Raw genomic sequence first — 20,477 nt, 5'->3', positions numbered from 1 at the left:
ACAAAATCCACCAAGAATCTAGTGCTGTTAATGAAGATGACGAAGGTTAAAAAACGAATGTACAGTACTTTCTGCCCCGTCGAAGAACGGCAGACATCACACCCACCACGTTCGTGACCCGCCGGGCTGCCAGGAGACGTGTCCCATGTGTTTAAGCGGCCGAAGCCCGCATGGGATTGATCACTGCGCGTGGCAAGAGGCTCCAATGCTGTTGGCATGAATATATATATATATATATATATATATATATGAAATGCCAGGATTTTCTCTTTACTCCACTCCCACACGGCCACTGCCTGTAACGAAACACACGAGAAATTAATCCAGACAAAGAAAGGTTTGCCGGTGCCGGGGATCGAACCCGCGACCAGCGAGACGGGAAAGCCACTCTCTTACCAGTCGACCTAAGAGATACTCCCCTGGCAGCGGGAGTTATGGGAGGCTCACCCATCAGGCTAGTCGTGTCACTACATACACACAGGCGGGTCCACTCCCATTTCATTGCTCACCTGGCGGCGAGCGAGGGGAGCCTCGCTCGGCAGTTTGCTGACAGCCTCAGTCAGAGTGGGAAGTGAGTCTGTGTACATATTTTTCCTCAGCATGAGAAGTAAGGTAAGGTATGCGACGTTACCCAAGTCAAACAAATAAGTATTTTTTTAATCATTGGCGTGGATGGATTCCAGTTGATACTATTACATGACGTATTTACAAACCAGTACCCTATGATGTTTATGTGGATCTGTGAATATATATATATATATATATATATATATATATATATATATATATATATATATATATATATATATATATATATATATATATATATATATCAAGGCCTTTGACAGAGTGAACTACTGGAAGCTGTTTAATAAACTGCTTGTAAGGGGAACTCCTGTGTACATTGTCAAGCTCCTAATGTACTGGTACACTACCCAGGAATTTGCTGTAAAATGGGGGCTTCCACTTCGCTGCTATTTAAGACAGCCAATGGTATTCGCCAGGGAGGGATCTTGTCTCCCTACCTGTGCAACGTCTACACAGATGACCTCACTGCCGCTCTGCGTGACACAGGCACAGGCTGCCACTTATATGATGGGTGCATCAACTCGCGGAGTTATGCTGATGACATGGTAGGACTGATGGCGCCCACAGTGGAGGCTCTGTAAGACCTTATTGGAGTGTGTCATGCGTATGCTGCCACGCACGATATTGTCTACAACTCCACCAAGCAGTGGTGCCACCTCGAAAAAAAAATTGTACCGCATGTTGCACCTAAAAAGTATCATTCGTACCACTAAATTTTAAGAATATCACAAACTGTACCACTTTATATTTGATGAAAATATGATGGTTGATAAGGTAATATATAGACAAATCTTTGATAATTAATACGACAAGGAAATACATCCATTGTTACTTCAATTTAGTTGATATTAATGAGTTAAGTTTATTGTTGTATAAAATTACAATAAAAAAGAAGGGAGCTAGGTGCCTGCCAGGCACCAGCCCATCTTCCAAAATAAATATGAATACAAAATGTACAAAGAATACAAAAGTAGAAAAAGTTATATATATATATATATATATATATATATATATATATATATATATATATATATATATATATATATATATATATATATATATATATATATTTTTTTTTTTTTCCCTCCATATGCTGAAGTTTACTGCAGGCAGGTAACGGAAAGGAAGAAAAGTGCGCCTTTGCATTGATGGAGGTCGTAGGAGGAGGAGGTAGTAGGTCAGCCACGTGGCCCATGACAAGTATATCAAGGCTGTAAAACATTATCAGCAGCAAATATATCAAGGCTGTAAAACATTATCAGCAGCAGTTGGGGAAGTCTTTCTCTTCCTACATATCCCTTCATCGCCTGACCCTTGCCTGCAGGGAGGGACGCTGCCCCCTGAAAGTCATGAGCCTTAATTGATATACTTGTCATGGGCCACGTGGCTGACCTACTACCTCCTCCTGCTACGACCTCCATCAATGCAAAGGCGCACTTTTCTTCCTTTCCGTTACCTGCTTGCAGTAAACTTAAGCATATGAAGAGAAAATTATTGTAAACTAATTATCTGGGGGTGGATTCCATTACTCGCCGTGCTACTCACTTTATTGTGTTAACAGGCGATGAAGGGATATGCAGGTAAGAGAAAGACTTCCCCAACTGCTGCCGATAATGTTTTACAGCGATAAGTATTGTTAAATCCATTTATCACAACAGCAACACTAAAAGAGAAGCACCCAGACTTGTGTGAAGTCTCTCACTGCCCTCTGACTCTGAGCGCTGTCGCCTCTCAAGGTCGTTAGCAGCCCGCCATGACACCGACAGTGACACGCCTATATCACAGGTTGCGTGCATGGGTTACTACTAAAAAAAAAATAAGTGCCTATCCTGAGACAGTGGCTGATCGTCAGGCTAATAATAATCTCCTGTCACCTTCCTAGGGCACATTCCAACGGCTGGTGACCAAATTATAGTAAAGTATATATAAGGGCATAATGGTGGGTTGGCGATACCTGTTGATGTAGACACAAACTCTCTCTTATTTACATTACCACAGCTCGCTGGCTGCTGGCTCCCAGCTGGCTGTTAGGGGAAGGTGTGCAGGTCTGACACAAGCGTGCTCAGTTTCAGTGGACGACCCGTATGGCTGTGAAACAAGAGAGCGTTTGCTAGCGTTTGAAAAGCGCGGCGAAAACAGGGCCAATAATGGCGTCCAAATCTTAGGCTGTCGGGACTCTCTCTATCAAGGGACTCTGCTATAAGTATGTTCACTTCAGCTAGATTCCTGTAGGCAGGTTGGAAAGGTTGCAGCTGATTGGCTGCATATCGCTCTCTCGCAGACTCTCATGTCGGACCACATCTCTAGTGGGACATGTTTCTTTATTATGTGCCATAGGTCACCTCATATACGAGCTAGGCAGTTTTGGTTGACACCATCAGACTCAGCAGTGACTGTAGAATCAAGATGTAGCAAAGCTCACCACACCGACATGCATCAGATATTATCACTAGCTTTATGGAATCGTTCTGTAGAGGGATTTCATCAAAAATCAACGTCTTCCTCCAATTAGTAATCGCTACTAGACTATTTATTGCCTAATGTTGCAAATATATCATGGTAATGAAAACTGTCTCTCTCTCTACCTACCTGTCTATCTTCCTATACCTTCCTATACCGACCTACATACTTCCTATATTTTCCATTACTCTGTTCTTCTGTCAATGTCTACCTATCGGCTGAATACAATCGACACCTGGGAGTTGTGTCGAATCAACTGCATCTCGAACTTATCTTAACGTCACCTAAGTTATGGAGGTCCACGTAACCACCTCTTACACCTTTCCTTCCACACGCCCCTAATCTCCCTTTCATATCTCCGTCATTGTGTTCGTATGTCACTGCCAGTCCCTCACACCTGACCAGAATCCCAATACGTCCAAGGATTGTGATTTGCAGTATCTGTAAATTCAGTATTTTTTTCTTCCCTATCATGATGCGATGTCTCGGTATATACTGATTATCAACCTTAATTTTCTTTATATTCATCTTCAGATCAGTTTTTAGCCTCTCACTATGGAGTTCCTGGATCATTCTTTGTAAGTTTTTCCTAGAATCACTTAGTAAAATGGTATTCTCCGCTTTTTTCTTAATTCCTATCTTTTTTTTTTATTCCAAATGTTAAATACTTTGAGCAAACTGTAAATAATGTTGGAGCTTTGTCACCTTGTCTAACGCCTTTCTCAGCTATTTTCTTTTTAACTTTCCATATGACTTTTAATTAATGGACCTCTCTCTCTCTCTCTCTGTAAAAATAATCAGAAATCTTTCTTCAGTTACATAAACAACAGAAAGGCGATCAAAAGTGGTATTGGACCTTTAACAAACAGCGACGGTGCACTAGTGACTGACAGCCAACACATTGCAAACCTCTTAAACAATTACTTTTCCTCAGTGTTTAATACTAACAGTCTTCCTCCCACTACCACCAACACCAGTACTATTGTAAATCTCGAGCATGCATTGCCTAATTTTGAAATAACAACCGATGAAGTCCTTAAAGCTCTCCATTCACTTAAAACAAATAAAAGTCCCGGACCCGACAAAGTATATCCTATACTGCTTAAAGAAACAAAGAGCGAAATACTCTCCTCCCTCACTACCGTATTCAATATGTCCTTGCGACAAGGCATCGTCCCTTCGGATTGGAAAAAGGCTAACGTGACACCGATTTTTAAGAAAGGAGACAAAAAAATACCAGGTAACTACCGACCTATTAGTCTAACTTCAATTGTAGGTAAGCTACTCGAGAGCATAATTAGAGACAAAATTGTGAGTTACCTCGAAAGTCACTCATTAATTGGGGATTCACAACATGGCTTCCGTAACAAAAGATCCTGCCTGTCAAACCTACTGACCTTTTATAACGATCTCTTCTCAGTTTATGACGTAACCAAATCATTGGACGTAGTCTATCTTGATTTCCAGAAAGCGTTTGATAAAGTCCCACATCGTAAATTACTTTATATATTAAAGCAAATAGGCATTGACGGTCAAGTAAACCAATGGATCGCGAATTAGTTGAGCAACAGACAACAAAGAGTTGTGATTGACGGATTTATCTCAGAGTGGGCGCCGGTCACTAGTGGCGTCCTTCAGGGCTCGGTTCTTGGCCCAGTGCTCTTCATTATTTACATCAGTGATGTGGATGTTGGACTCAATAATCGCATAAGTAAATTTGCAGACGACACAAAGATTGGTAACTCGGTTCTCACTGACGAAGACAGGCAAAGCCTCCAAGAGGATTTGCACAAAATTTCAGCTTGGTCGGATAAATGGGAGATGCCCTTTAACGTAGACAAGTGCCAGGTCCTTCAAGTTGGAACAAAAAATAAAAAGTTCGATTACGAAATGCGCGGCGCTAAACTCACAAGCGTTCAATGTGTTAAGGACCTGGGGGTCAAAATCGCGTCAAACCTCAAATTCTCACATCAATGCATCGATGCAGCAAATAAAGCGAACAGAATGTTGGGCTTCATTAAAATAAACTTTTTATTCAAGAATAAAGATGTAATACTTCCGCTCTACAATAGTTTAGTCAGACCCCACTTGGAATATGCGGTACAGTTTTGGTCTCCCCACCATGCAAAGGACATTGCTAAATTAGAAGGTGTTCAGCGTCGAGCAACAAAAATGATCCCTTCCTTGCGCAACAAATCCTACGAAGAAAGGCTTTCCACCCTTAACATGTTCTCTCTTGAGAAACGTCGCCTCCGAGGAAAACTGATCGAATGTTTTGAAATACTTAATGGTTTCACGAATGTAGACAGAACAAAATTGTTTATGATCGATGACACTTTGCGAACGAGGAACAATGGCATAAAACTCAAATGTAGACAAGTAAATTCAGACTGCACCAAATTTTTCTTCACCAACGTTGTAGTGCGAGAATGGATTAAGCTCCCACCATCAATGGTCCAGTGTAACACGATTGACTCCTTTAAAAACAAGCTCGACCGTCACTTCCTTCAACTTAATATTAACTAGAGTAGAAAAGCAACGTTTTGGAGCCATCTGATTAATGTAGAATCACTAAGATTTAAGGACAGACCACCTAGTCTGGACCATGGGGTCTGTGTGGTCTGATTTTTTATGTAATTCTATGTAATTCTCTCTCTCTCTCTCTCTCTCTCTCCCGTAACCGTGATCCCGCAAGTACCACCACTTCTATTACTAAGCCTCTAGATAACTTAAAAATCCTTAGTTTCAATGCGCGTAGCCTAAGAAACAAATTTGATGAACTGAGATGTCTTGCGTTAACCGAAAATTTTGACATAATTGCTATAACAGAAAAATTTATCGACACCACAAATATTGATTTAAGTTACGAATACAACATAGATGGCTACAGACTCTTCAACAAAGATCGTGTAAACCGTAGAGGTGGTGGCGTCGCCCTTTATGTCAAAAGCTATTTGCAACCCACTGACAAAACACCGGGAAACAGTAACGTTGAACATTTGTGCGTGCGAGTAAACATTGCAAAAGTCAACTTAAATATATCTGTCACCTACAGACCTCCCGGGCAATCACTCGATGACGACCTTGAAATGTACAGCGTCTTAAGGCAGTCACTTAATAACAGCGACTCACTGATAGGAGACTTTAACCTCCCCATATCGACTGGGCGACACTGTCAGGTACAGAAGGCGAGTCACATAGAATGATCGAATTTCTAGAAGAAAATTATCTAAGCCAAATGGTTTCTGAGCCAACTCGACAAAATAATATACTCGACCTTGTTATAACGACCCAAGATAACCTAATCAGTAGTGTCACGGTAGGAGAACACCTCGGTTCTTGCGATCATAAATTAGTGCGCGTCGACATTAAAGCTCAATCATCAGTGACTGAAAATAAAGTAAAGGTGCCCAATTTCAAAAGAGCTAACTTCGTAGAAATCCGACAAAAACTAACAGAAATACAACTATCAGATGACGGCAACGTAGAGGAAGCCTGGCTAAAAAAATAACTTACTCACTCAGCAGAACACATTCGTCCCCTGGTGCGAGAAGCGAATTAACACTAATAAAAGCCCACCGTGGTTTAATAGCGAAATTAAACGATCAGTCAATGAGAAAATTGTTTTACAGGTTAAAGAAAGAACAAAGCACGCCCGAAAACATTAGACTTTATAATGATGCCAGGCGACGAGTAAAAAGACTAGTAGGTCAGGCAAAGCGTAGATACGAAGAAAATATTGCAGCCAACTGTAAAAATAATCCGAAATCTTTCTTCAGTTACATAAACAACAGAAAGGCGATCAAAAGTGGTATTGGACCTTTAACAAACAGCGACGGTGCACTAGTGACTGACAGCCAACACATTGCAAACCTCTTAAACAATTACTTTTCCTCGGTGTTTAATACTAACAGTCTTCCTCGCTACCACCAACACCAGTACTATTGTAAATCTCGAGCATGCATTGCCTAATTTTGAAATAACAACCGATGAAGTCCTTAAAGCTCTCCATTCACTTAAAACAAATAAAAGTCCTGGACCTGACAAAGTATATCCAACTCTGCTGAAAGAAACAAAGAGCGAAATACTCCTCCCTCACAACCGTATTCAATATGTCCTTGCGACAAGGCATCGTACCTTCAGATTGGAAAAAGGCTAACGTGACACCGATTTTCAAGAAAGGAGACAAAAAAGCACCAGGTAATTACAGGCCCATTAGTCTAACTTCGGTTGTAGGTAAGCTACTTGAGGGCATAATTAGAGACAAAATTGTGAATTACCTTGAAAGCCACTCATTGATTGGGGACTCACAACATGGCTTCCGAAACAAAAGATCCTGCCTATCAAACCTATTAACCTTTTATAACGACCTCTTCACTGTTTATGACGTAACCAAATCACTGGACGTAGTCTATCTTGATTTCCAGAAAGCGTTTGATAAAGTCCCGCATCATAAATTACTTTACAAATTAAAGCAAATAGGTATTGACGGTCAAGTAAACCAATGGATCGCGAATTGGTTGAGCAACAGGCAACAAAGAGTAGTGATTGACGGATTTAACTCAGAGTGGGCGCCTGTCACTAGTGGCGTCCCTCAGGGCTCGGTCCTTGGCCCAGTGCTCTTCATTATTTACATCAACGACGTGGATGTTGGACTCAATAACCGCATTAGTAAATTTGCAGACGACACAAAGATTGGCAACTCGGTTCTCACTGACGAAGACAGGCAAAGCCTCCAAGAGGATTTGCACAAAATTTCAGCTTGGTCGGATAGATGGGAGATGCCCTTTAACGTAGACAAGTGCCAGGTCCTTCAAGTTGGAACGAGGAATAAGAAGTTCGAATACGAAATGCGCGGCGTTAAACTCAAAAGCGTTCAATGCGTCAAAGACTTGGGGTCAAAATCGCGTCAAACCTCAAATTCTCACAGCAATGCATCGATGCAGCAAATAAAGCGAACAGAATGTTGGGCTTCATTAAAAGAAACTTTGTATTCAAGAATAAAGATGTAATACTCGCTCTACAACAGTTTAGTCAGACCCCACTTGAATATGCGGTACAGTTTTGGTCTCCCCACCATGCAAAGGATATTGCTAAATTAGAAGGTGTTCAGCGACGGGCAACGAAAATGATCCCTTCCTTGCGCAACAAATCCTACGAAGAAAGGCTTTCTACCCTTAACATGTTCTCTCTTGAGAAACGTCGCCTCGAGGAAAACTGATCGAATGTTTTAAAATACTTAATGGTTTCACGAATGTAGACAGATCAACATTGTTTATGATCGATGACACTTTGCGCACGAGGAACAATGGCGTAAAACTCAGATGTAGACAAGTAAATTCAGACTGCACCAAATTTTTCTTCACCAACGTTGTAGTGCGAGAATGGAATAAGCTTCCACCGTCAGTGGTCCAGTGTAACACGATTGACTCCTTCAAAAATAAGCTCGACCGTCACTTCCTTCAACTTAATATCAACTAGAGTAGAAATGCAACGTTTTGGAGTCTTCTGATTAATGTAAAATCACTTAGGTTTAAGGACAGACCACCAAGTCTGGACCATGGGGTCTGTGTGGTCTGATTTTCTATGTAAATCTATGTAAATCTCTCTCTTTCAAATGCCATGCTGGTAACCACTTTAAGCCAGACGAAACTGCCACCTCGTCTGGTATTTCCTTTCCCATTTCCCTCCTTTCGTAATCTGCTCAATCCACCCCTGTGCAATTGTTTTATTTGGTGCTGAGGCTAAAAACATTCAAGCAGGGCTGTGTTCGCCTCGTCTGGTTACGGCTATGCTAACGCCTTTCTTAGTTGAAAATTTCTCACTTTTCTTGAGGAGTTTGATGGTTGCCGTTCTGTCTCTATACAGTATATCATATTTTGCAACATCTTTATGCATGCACCGTTGACCGTTGCATGGCTTTAACTGAGGCAATTATTTTCTCACGGTGCATAAAAGCCACTCATAATTATTTAGAGTATTCGGTCGATTTTGCAGATTTAAGCTAACTAGTCGGAAGTTCTTAACATCTCATCTTATTTTGTGATTTCTATAATGACTTTTTTTCCAGTCTCTATGAACCATTGCAGGCATTTGATATACAGTTTAGCTACTTCGTTAAGAATGTAAACGCCTACATCTTTGCTTTGGTGTATGGTTAACTCATATTCTGCTTTACTCCTCCTCATTCATTCAGAAATAATAGCGAACGAAAGTTGACTGTTAACTTCCAATCTTATTATTGCATTCCCTTCACCATCGTCCCCTGGCCTATTTAGATATCTACATTTCGGTATAATTTTCTAGGTTTATTTTTTCCTGCGACTCTAGCTACTTCTGTCTTGCTTGTGCCCACCTTCGAAGCGTCCTCAATCTGTGTATGGTTTCAGCTTTAAAAAAATGCGTGACCGATTTACCCGGAGACATAAATCAGTAATGTTTCTCTTCTCCCGTTATTCATTTTAAGCTCTGCGCGGCGGGGATATCACTTGTTGTTGCTATTATTGTGTCATATATTTAGTTATCATTTATTTACTTTCTTTGTGATTATAGTTTTAATGCTCACAGAGCCCTGGGGTTCCTGCGTAGGAACCTTAGCAGGTGTAACACAAACATCAAAATTCTTGCATATAAGACACTCGTTCGGCCACACATGTCCTAGAATATTATGACCCGACACACACCAACAATAACATAAATAAATTAGAGGCTATACAAAATAAAGCTGCAAAATGGGCCAGACGTGATTACAGACACACTACATCAGTCACTGCTTAAACAAGACATAAAACTAGAGCCATTAGCAACACGAAGACAAATACACAGCCAACAAATGCTATATAAAATCACAAACAATTTAGTAGACATAAATAAAGACACTTATTTACACCTGACAAGTACACGATCCACTAGAGGCAGCCACATCCTTAAATACCACACTTACCAGACTAACACAAGTATATTCAAATATTCATTCTTTCCCCGCAGCATCCAAGAGTGGAATCATCTCCCATTTTATGTAGTTAATAGTCCCACTCTGGACACATTTGGGAATAGGATCATCAATCATTATCTCCCTAATCCTGGCCCTTCACCATATCCCAATACCTTTCTTCATCCAAACCTTTATCCTAATCCTGTCCTGGCCCCTTGAATCCCCCGCACAACCCTCGCATATCATGCCACCCGAGAGTGTCCCTCTGCGGGTCCTCTAGAAATGAAAAATGAAAATGAAATTTCTTCCATCGCGAGTGAGGATAACGAAATATAAAGTGAATGTATATACTTTTCTCTGATATTCACCCATCCACGCCATTCTAATGCGCCAGCAATTTAAAATGATTGCCTCGTCGCTCCTCACAGTTGTGTGTCTGCCGGCACGTTTCCGGAGGGAGAGGTGGGTGGGGAGGAGCCTTCATTTTTTCTGTCCTGTTCTACCACACGTAGATTACTAGTAGTAGCGGTAGTAAACAGACACCCTCGCCATAGACCGATAGGTCTTCTGGTGTCTGTTCTTCCTATGTATCCTATGTATCCTATGTACCCTATACTTAATACTCAGATAGCTTTATCTCACTAGCTAAGGTCCCTTGATTGCTCTCGAACACTTGCGTGCTTAACACTCTTGCCGTCCAATTCCGCACAGAAACCAAGGAAGAGGGCATTTTCTTGGTCTTCCTTGGTAAAAAAAATAATAATAATACAGATGAGAGAGATGAAAAAAAAAATGTGCACCCGAAATTGACTTCTCTTTTGGCCACTCTTTACTTTTGTCTGTTGTGGGAGCGGTGAGTAGCGGGCTTTTTTTCTACACTCTTTTCGTTGCCCTTGAGCCGTCTCCTTTGTTATCGGCTTACCCATGCACTGTAGACATGGCATTGTATAATGACATTTGTTCCTACAACATGGCATTATAAACAAAGTCAGCTTTTTTTTTCTTTTTTTTTTTTTACGTCTTGGCCTGTGGCGCTGGTGGGGCCTTCATAGAAGGGCCTGATGGTCGGCCCCAGCGCGTTGTGGCGCAGGCAAGTGTTTATAGTGGCGCCATCTTTACTTTTCGGCATTTTCCATTTCAGACCCCTAGTTGCATAATTTAAATTGTTGGCGGTGTGTTGGAGGGTCATGCGACGCCGATCTAACACAGTTTTTGTGCTATTAACACTTGTAAAACAAAAATGTGGTTTGAATCTGTTTGCTCATATTTCTGTATAGCTCTACTGAAATACTTTGACTGTAAATACCTTCATTTTGTACCATTTATTAATCAACCTCTTCATTAATATATGTGCCTATTCATTCCATCATTTATGTGTTCATCTATCCACCTTTTTGTTTATCTTATTTATTGAACATGTTTACCATTGTTTTGCGTGTAGTATACATGACTTTATGCAAGACCCAGATCCAGCTCTCATCTTGGTCACCTACTCTCGTGTGTTCAGACGAGTGATCCAGAGAGTGCCGGCTCAGGGTGGAGCAGCCCGGGAGTGGTGAACAGAAGCTTTGTTGGTGACGAGGACGCCGGAGGACAACATGGCAGTCCCCCGCTACCGTCAGCCGCCGAGACGCCCCCAAATGTAAGGCGGGATCACTAACACCCGAAGAAACATTCATGGTCTGCCCTCAAAGCACATGTCCATTAGTTGTTGTTGTTGTTTATCATTTATTCGCTTCTTCTTGTGTACTGGCTCGTAACAGCTTCAAACGTATGCTCTAGCCCTACATGATCTTTGTTTCCTGGCGCTGGGAGGCTACGTAATCCAATCCCTTTCGCTGGGCAGGAGGCGTCGGGGCCGAAGCGAGAGCAATGGAACAACAAGCGAGAGTTCCTGCTGTCGTGTGTGTCCATGGCTGTCGGCGTCGGGAACGTGTGGAGGTTTCCGTTCGTGGCCTTGGATAACGGCGGGGGGGCGTTCCTAATCCCTTACCTCCTGGTGCTGGTGTTTATCGGCAAGCCTCTGTATTATCTCGAATTTATTCTTGGCCAGTTTCCCTCAGCTGGCCCCGTTGAGGTGTGGGGCATCTGTCCTGCTTTCCGAGGTGCGTGGTGACGGCACAACATAACCTGTCAACTTAATTAGCTCCCCCCTCCAAGCATTTCCCCCAGGTCATTAATTCCCACCTGGACATTTTAACCTCCTGGACACTGACATTTCCTTTCTCTCCATTCACCTTGAACCATTTCTCAAATTAAACAACCTCGATCACATAACAATTAATTCAAAACATGCCCACCAGGATCAGTAGACCAGAGCAGTATAACACTAACCCAGCTCCAATGAATTACCAACCGATCTTGTCATTGCTGCTTTATCATAACAGGGCGGTAGGACATATCTAGGGCGACATCATCAAAGGGGGAATTTGTCCTGGGAATGATTAACCTTAACCTACTCACTTACAAACTCACCTGATTCACCGAGCACGTAATTCCCACAGGTATCGGGTATGGACAGGCCATCGCTACGTGGGCTGTGTCAACCTTCTACGTTTCCCTAATGGAGATGTGCGTCTTCTACTTCTTCGCCTCCTTCAGTGCAACGTTGCCCTGGGTTGTGTGTGGGTCCTGGGCGAGCAGCATGTGTGTGGATGTTACCTCGAACTCCACATCCTATACTGCGAACTCTACATCAGGGAGTCAAGGAGGAATATCGGCCGCCGAAGAATATTTAGTGTGAGTTTTATTTTCTTGGTTACTCTCTGATCAGCCATTCATTATGTGTTCTGTGATGGTTCAAGGGTAAAGTTTCCCGATAAACATTCTACCGGCCTTGAGTAAAACTTGGTTGACATAGTATTAGAGAAAATTATCAGTATTAAGTGTATTCTGCCTTTCTCCCCTTCTTACTTCCTTCCTTCTTTCCTTCCTTCCCATTCCTCTTTTCTTATTTCTTTCCTCCCCTTCCTTCCGTTTCAAACCCGGAAATCATGGCAATGGAGATAAAGTACTTTTACGTTCTCCCTTACTCAGCAACGAGGTGCTAAAGGTGGACCCTGAAGGGTTCCGGAATGGCATTGGCATGCCGGATTGGCGCCTCTCCCTTTGCCTGCTGCTGTCATGGGCACTGGTCTTCATAGTGCAGGCCAGGGGCGTCAGGAGCTCAGGAAGGGCAGCCTACTTCACTGCCCTCTTCCCCTACGTGGTGCTCGTGGCGATGCTCATCCGAGGAGTGACGCTGCCGGGGTCACTAGAGGGAATCCTGTTCTTCCTCACTCCGCGCTGGGAGATGCTGCTCAATCCGGGGGTATGTGTTGAGGAGCACCCGTTGGGAGGTGTCTAGTATATTTGTATAAGACGGAAATGAAGAATGGAGAAGGGGGAGGGGCTTATTTTCGAAGGTAACCCGAACAGAGTATTAGACGGTAATCACCTGTAAGGGACGTCATCCTTTCTTTTGTTCAGGTTTGGTGCGCGGCGGTGGACCAAGCCCTCTGATTGGCCGATGATATACGCTTACAGAGGGGGAGGGGCGTATTTTCGAAGTTAACCCGAACAGAGTATTAGACGATAATCACCTGTAAGGGACGTCATCCTTTCTCTTCTTCAGGTGTGGTACGCGGCGGTGGACCAAGCCCTCTTCAGTCTCACCATCGGGTTTGGCGTCGTCATGACCCTCGCCAGCTACAACGACTTCAGGAACAACGTGCATCTGGACGCCACCATCATCTCCTTCGCCGACACCTTCACCTCCCTGCTGGCCGGCATCACCACCTTCGCCATACTGGGCCACCTGGCAAACGAGATGGGCGTGGAGGTGTCCGAGGTGGTGAAGGGGGGCGGCACTTCTCTCGCCTTCGTCAGTTACCCCGAGGCACTGGGCAAGTTCACTTTTGCGCCACAGGTTCGTCTGATATTTCTTACAGTACAGGAGACAAATCAAAGGTAACACGAATAAAGGCAGGCAGAGGAAGAGGGCGAAAGACTGATCAAATTTAGCTCCAGACGAATATAAAGATTCTCCTCCTCCTGAAAGAATTTAGTCATATATGGAAGGAGGAACTAAGGAGGAGATAAGGCTTAAAGGGTGCGGTTAAGGTGTGCGAGGGTGTGGGTTGAGGAGTAAGAAGTGTTATGTATTATAAGCAATTTATAGGAATAGCATGTGGTCGGGTACGTATGAACAAGTCTGAAGCGGTGCATTGCAAGGTGACTGTGGTGAAAGGGCATGCATGAGTGTTTAGCAATGTGATGGGAGAAAGCGATGAAAAACTCTTCTATGATCTTAAAAGCTCCTATGTGTGTATACCAAGATCATACCGGCACCTGTTGAGGCTGGTTGTAGGACGTTAGAGGCGTGCGACGTGCTTTGAATTTAATGAGGTATACGTGATGGTGAATGTTTAAAATGCTGTTTTCGGGGTGGAGAAAATAACAATGGAGGTGCACGGGTATTGTTGTGTGTTAACCCGGTAGTAAGGACTGGCCAAATTTGTGGCTTTACCGTGTACCAGCGACGGGGGCCAAATTTTTGCCATGGTATAACCCCCCCAAAAAGAGATGATGCATAAACTGATGACAAATGCGTTGATATATATTGTGAAATGGTTTGCGTGAGTGATGATTTTTTCTCATTTTTCCCGCTTAGAGGGGCCTTTAAGAAACATGATCCCCGCAGCTACCGGATTAAAGGGTGTTCGTTAGAAATTTAATGAATGTGATGATGGGTTTTGTGAATGTGTGTGTGTGTGTTGGGGGGGGGTCAGTATAAGCTATCAAGGCGTTACGGATGCCACGCACGCTTACTTATATTACATGAACCAGATATTATTCGACCAAGCGTTTGTCCTGACTTCCTACTCCATGTTCCGACTTTCCGCTCTCAGGCTTACCACCTCACTTAAAGACATACCTGACACTTCCTGTTCCCCATTAAAGCTCCTCATTTCACTGATTCCCATTATTCCATTTGATATTTGACAGCTCTTCCATAAATTCCAACAAATCAACATATTTTCAAAGTCCGCGTATTGTAGGTGAGAAGGTTCAGTAACTAACGGTGGCTGGCTCCATCAACCCGGATATCCTTTGCATCCTTTGCTGTGGAGTCACCCTGATCACGACCGCAGCCAGGCACTCCGTCACCACCGGTTACTGGGGGCCGTTAATTGAAATATCTAGGCATCTTTGGGAGGGAGACAGCTAGTGCCCCGCGTTTCCATGGCTCATAACCTTGTGATGTGTAAAGTATTCTTCGTCAGGCTACAACTAATAGGACCTTAGAGTTTGGTGATTTATTTGGTCCTACTATGTCCCTGAAGGTCGCAGCCCTGCTCATCACGTCAAGGGGTTGCTCCATGAATGGGGTTTATGGTTTCCCAATGTTTTTTGGCTCTGCTTGGTAGAATCTGTTTTATGATAATGATATTTACATTCGCATGGCAAAAACAGCGGAATTTTCCTCCACTAGCTTGTAAAAAAACCCACATCCCCATATCACCTGCACGAGGAGCGCAGGTGTTTCTAATCACCGCACTCTACACATGACCCAGGTGTGCACCTTTTGGTTTACAGCTGTTCTCGGCTATGTTCTTCCTGATGATGTTCACGCTGGGACTGGGGAGCGCAGCGGCTTACAATAACGTCATCATCACCATCATCAGCGACAGATACCCGAACGTCACCAAGGTTTGGATCACGCTGTCCGTGTGCGTGGTGGGCTTCCTGGTGGGGCTGCTCTACACCACGCCACAGGGGCAGTACATCGTCACCCTCGTCAATCACTACAGCGGCGTGAGTATACCCCCCACCCCCCTCTCTCTCTCTCTCTCTCTCTCTCTCTCTCTCGCAAAGGATATTGCTAAATTAGAAGGTGTTCAGCGTCGGGCAACGAAAATTATCCCTTCCTTGCGCAACAAATCCTACGAAGAAAGGCTTTCTACCCTTAACATGTTCTCTCTTGAGAAACGTCGCCTCCGAGGAAAACTGATCGAATGTTTTAAGATACTTAATGGTTTCACGAATGTAGACAGATCAACATTGTTTATGATCGATGACACTTTGCGCACGAGGAACAATGGCGTAAAACTCAGATGTAGACAAGTAAATTCAGACTGCACCAAATTTTTCTTCACCAACGTTGTAGTGCGAGAATGGATTAAGCTCCCACCATCAATGGTCCAGTGTAACACGATTGACTCCTTCAAAAATAAGCTCGACCGTCACTTCCTTCAACTTAATATCAACTAGAGTAGAAATGCAACGTTTTGGAGTCTTCTGATTAATGTAAAATCACTTAGGTTTAAGGACAGACCACCAAGTCTGGACCATGGGGTCTGTGTGGTCTGATTTTCTATGTATGTAAATCTATGTAAATCTCTCTCTCTCATGACTCACGAAATTAACATTTGGACACCTCGATCATCAGGCACTTATTTACCAGCTGTGTGGTGAGACGGCAGCCTGTACATGTTTTCAGAGTTTATTATGTATGTGTGGGGGAGTGTGGGTGTGGGGGAAGGTAGAGGCGGGGTACTGGGCTATGGTTACAAGGTGGGGGCAGAGGTAGTGGGGGTGGAGGTGGGAGGAGCTTGGCGTGGTGTGGGAGAGTGTAGAAGGGTGGAAGGGAGGGGGAGGGTTTGAGTGGTGGCTTGGGGTTGGGGGTGGAGATGTAGGTGGAGGTTAGGGTTTGTGTGTGAGGGTGGATGCAGGGGGTCGCGGTTATGTATGGAGGTTGGGGGGTTGAGAGTAGTGGGGTTGGTGTTGGGGGTTGACAGTAGAGGTTGGGGGCTGGGAGCGTTGGGAGTGAGAGCGGGGCAATACTGCATCAAAGTCAAATTATAATTATGATATTATTATGATTATACTTATTATGATTACTTATTATGATTATACTTATTATGATTATACTTTGATTCTTGTTATGATTATACTTTGTACTGCATCATCCGACAAACGCCCGCGGCTGGTAGTGATCCATTTGACCAGGCGGCTTCTGGTTTTAAGGTATATTCAGGTTGTTTATGTATTAATGAGTCAGCGTGTGTCCTGCAGGGCGTGTCCATCATCCTGCTCATGGTGGTGGAGCTCATCGCCGTCATGTGGGTGTATGGGCTGCGGCGCCTCATACGGGACATCCACTTCATGCTCAATCGCTCCACGGGACTCTATTGGAAGGTGTGCTGGGGCGCCTTCAACCCGCTCTTCCTGGCGATCGTTTTTGCCTACAGCCAGACCCAGTCACAGACCCTCACCTACGGGACCTACGTGTTCGGCGACATCGCTACTGGTAAGTGTGCCATAAAGACTAACCACATTCACTTAGATATTGCGAACAAGTTCTGCACATAGGCGATAGGATCGAGGCCTATTACTAGGTTGCGATATGTAGACTATATAAAGGGCTCCTCCGTAGTGTTGTGTTTACCATGCCTAGCTGTGAATCCTTGGGCCTGGGTTCGAATCCTGGCCTGAACAGTCGACAGAGCAGCAGCTGTTCATCCTCCTAGTCATGCTGGTACTTTTGGAAACCTGGGAGAGGGTCACTCGGATGTTGCCCTTGCCCTGTGTCCCGGCCTCCCGGGGTAATGGGTTCTCACCCGCCACACGCACAAGGGCCAATGGGATGGAGATGAGCGCCGAGGCCATGCGCAGTTATGGCGCATACCCCGACTTTATCTTTACTTATACTATTTTTGCCGCAACTCCTAAGCTAACTAACATCGGACAGTAGGGCTACACGGCTCTTAGTGCAATCAAAAGACTTGCCAACGGGTCGGGAGAGTAGTGCTTTAAATCAAACCGAGCTGGCTACTGTTAGCACGCCCCGTGGGCGAGGGGTAGCATAAATAAGCTGGCCAGCGGATACTAATACATCAGTTTTAATGAATAGGTATCAATGGTCCTCAATGGTTGTCATTTTCATTTGGGGTCTGACAGAGCGAGTTTTATACTAAACATATGCGTGAAACTTTTTTTTTTTCTTCAAATATTCACATAGTGTATGACCACTCATTAATTTTGTGAAAATGCATTAAATTAATTGACTGGTTGTTAGGAAAGCTATATTTTAATGATGAAAAGCACTTTTTTCTGTATTGATACATGCGTCCCATTATTCTGTTGTAACTCTCGTGTTACAGGCATAGGAACGGCGTTGGCAGCGGCAGCTGTGGCAATGGTGCCTATTATGTTCGTGAAGGAGGTGTGGATCAGGTACGACGCCTCCAAGGGGCTGCGGCACTCCCTGGCCAACACCTTCAGTATTACTTCCGAGTGGGGCCCCAAGGATCCTGCGCTCAACAAGGAGTACTGTGACCTTCTGGCGGCCGAGGCCCAGGCAGCACACAGGCGGCCTTCCACTTAACAGTGTCCCCACCCCTCTGGGCTAGCCATAACACAGTAATATATAGACTCTCTCTCTCTCTCTCTCTCTCTCTCTCTCTCTCTCTCTCTCTCTCTCTCTCTCTCTCTCTCTCTCTCTCTCTCTCTAATGACATTTTTTTTGTGTGTTTGATAGGTTAGAGTTTAGTATGGGACTACTTGACTTGATCTGGTAATACAATATTCCACATTAATTACCATTTCTGTCAACGTGGCGTGTTTACGCAGGTGGACAGCTCCATGTACCTGGCGTACCTGGCTTCACCTCTCCTCGTCTCAGCCCTTGGCCTCAGCAGCAGCCCCATGGAGACTTCTGGGTGTAATGATTCTTGGCCGGCCACTGATGGCTTCTCTTATATCGTCCTGCCACTCGTCCGGATACATAGACAGGGAACAGGGATTTATAAGCGTGTTTCTAACTTTATAATTGTATACTATGTTCAGTGTAGAAGAGAGATTTTAGAGGAAGATATACGACACTGTCTTTGCCGAACGTGGCCTGTGACTGGCTAACTTATTTGGACGTCATTTTGTGCTCTACTCTGCAATAGAGGGAAGAGTATTCGGCGCTCTGAAAAATTAGCACCACATTGTCTACACTTCTGTATAATACATCAGAATTATTGCTGACAGGAGGAGGATGTCATGAAGTGCAAAAATTAAGGCGCCCCATGCAACTGTTCATCTTCTTCTTCTTCAGGGATTTATCCCCTAATAGGGGGAACGGGCCTTTGTCTTACGACGGCCCGTCTCAGGGGGGAACCCGCTGCTGGCGTGCGGCGGGTGTAGGGACGCCTCCGCCGCCGCCACAGCCACGGGTAATAGCCGGCGAGCAGCGACGGAGGCACGGACACTCTGAGCAGGCGCCCAGCAGACACCCGTAGCGGTACTCGTGCGAGCAGTCGACTGGTCGACTTGACCGCGGAGGGGTGGCCCAAAGCGAGGATGACCCCACGGGTCCACCTCGCCTCCGCAGAAGGGCCACCCGGCTGCTCGCCCGAGGAGTGCTGGCGTTTCACTCTCATCTTCTCCTTCGGGCTGGTCGTTATATATGGGTAGGCCTGGGGAGGTATTGTGCTAACTCAGGTGTCACTTTAGCCCCGTGTCTCCGGGTAGCGGATTCCTACCTATCACAGTCTTTCTTTAGGGTCAACTATATCTATTTTCTATTATTCCATGTATTCATCTGTTATCATTCTTATTGCTGCAAGTTCATTTGTCTCATTCCCTCATGTGGACAATTGTAAAAAGGAGTGTGAAGCTTCCATCTGAATATACTAAGTGGCTTTTTAACATTTCAAGCACGAGATTTATATTTACATTAAGTTTCTTTCACATCTGGTTTGAAGTCCGTCACCTGATCTGATGTCACCTCGCATTATTGTACGTGTTACCTACGCCACACCATTGTTAATTAATCCCTTGCCCTGCCGCACTTAATCAACCAGTCTTTCTTTAGGGTCAACTATATCTATTCCTCTATTATTCCATGTATTCATCTGTTACCATTCTTCATGTTGTAAGTTCATTTGTCTCATTCCCTCATGTGGACAATTGTAAAAAGGAGTGTGCATGAGGCCGACCCTGCTGTCCTTCGATCTCAAGTGCACGAGGTCAGAGTTTACAGCTAGACACAAATTCTTGACCTCGAGTTGCAAGTACGAGAATAATATTTAGGTTGATTAAAATGTGAGAAAGTTACGACTTTACGAGTTTTGGGCCTAATCCTGCTTTATATTAAGACTTCCACAGTTAAATCCAGGTTACACTCGTTCTGCACTCCATGGAATTGTTATCCTTGGACGCTGCAATCTCAAAGTCATCAAGAACTTTGTCTTTTATGTTAATTCTTTGTTATACGCGTATCAGCCGCTGACTCATAGGCATGCAGGCGAAATACTTGGGACATTTGTAAACCTGAAATGTATGACCTCAATAAACAAAGAAAAATAACTTGTATACGTTCCTGCCAGAAAACCATATAAAATAACCTCCTTTCCGTGATATATTAGCAAATGAAAAGTCATAGAGAATGGGGGTCTGTGGTGATAGAGAACATCCAAGTTCTCCTAAAATAAAAGCAATCTTAACGCATCATATATTCTCCAGT

The 20,477-nt window shown here is 44.0% G+C and overlaps 1 protein-coding gene across 2 annotated transcripts; it reads left to right on the top strand.

Annotated features, from left to right (window-relative positions):
- The first annotated feature begins 431 nt into the window (after positions 1 to 431).
- On the top strand, positions 432 to 20,320 carry LOC126994990 (sodium-dependent nutrient amino acid transporter 1-like). 2 transcript variants are annotated; one of them, XM_050854268.1, is made up of 9 exons: positions 432 to 571; positions 11,490 to 11,624; positions 11,829 to 12,087; positions 12,487 to 12,721; positions 13,019 to 13,292; positions 13,596 to 13,889; positions 15,560 to 15,778; positions 17,039 to 17,273; positions 18,127 to 20,320. In XM_050854268.1, the coding sequence occupies exons 3-9, from the start codon at positions 11,895 to 11,897 to the stop codon at positions 18,348 to 18,350; spliced, it is 1,674 nt and encodes a 557-aa protein (XP_050710225.1). In that variant the 5' UTR covers positions 432 to 571; positions 11,490 to 11,624; positions 11,829 to 11,894; the 3' UTR covers positions 18,351 to 20,320. The 2 variants fall into 2 exon arrangements, with proteins under 2 accessions (XP_050710225.1, XP_050710222.1); XM_050854265.1 differs by having other exon boundaries at positions 487 to 612.
- Positions 20,321 to 20,477: the final 157 nt, after the last annotated feature.

This window comes from Eriocheir sinensis, chromosome 7, assembly GCF_024679095.1.
Source record: "Eriocheir sinensis breed Jianghai 21 chromosome 7, ASM2467909v1, whole genome shotgun sequence".
Lineage (NCBI taxonomy): Eukaryota > Metazoa > Arthropoda > Malacostraca > Decapoda > Varunidae > Eriocheir > Eriocheir sinensis.
Note: the sequence above shows the minus strand (reverse complement) of the source record. Positions and strands in the feature narration are given on the sequence as shown.

Excerpts from the sequence above, each read along its gene's own strand:
- LOC126994990 (XM_050854265.1), top strand. Across the intron at positions 11,625-11,828 it reads CCGCCGAGACGCCCCCAAAT|GAGGCGTCGGGGCCGAAGCG; the intron begins GTAAGGCGGGAT and ends TTCGCTGGGCAG. Across the intron at positions 13,293-13,595 it reads AGATGCTGCTCAATCCGGGG|GTGTGGTACGCGGCGGTGGA; the intron begins GTATGTGTTGAG and ends TCTCTTCTTCAG.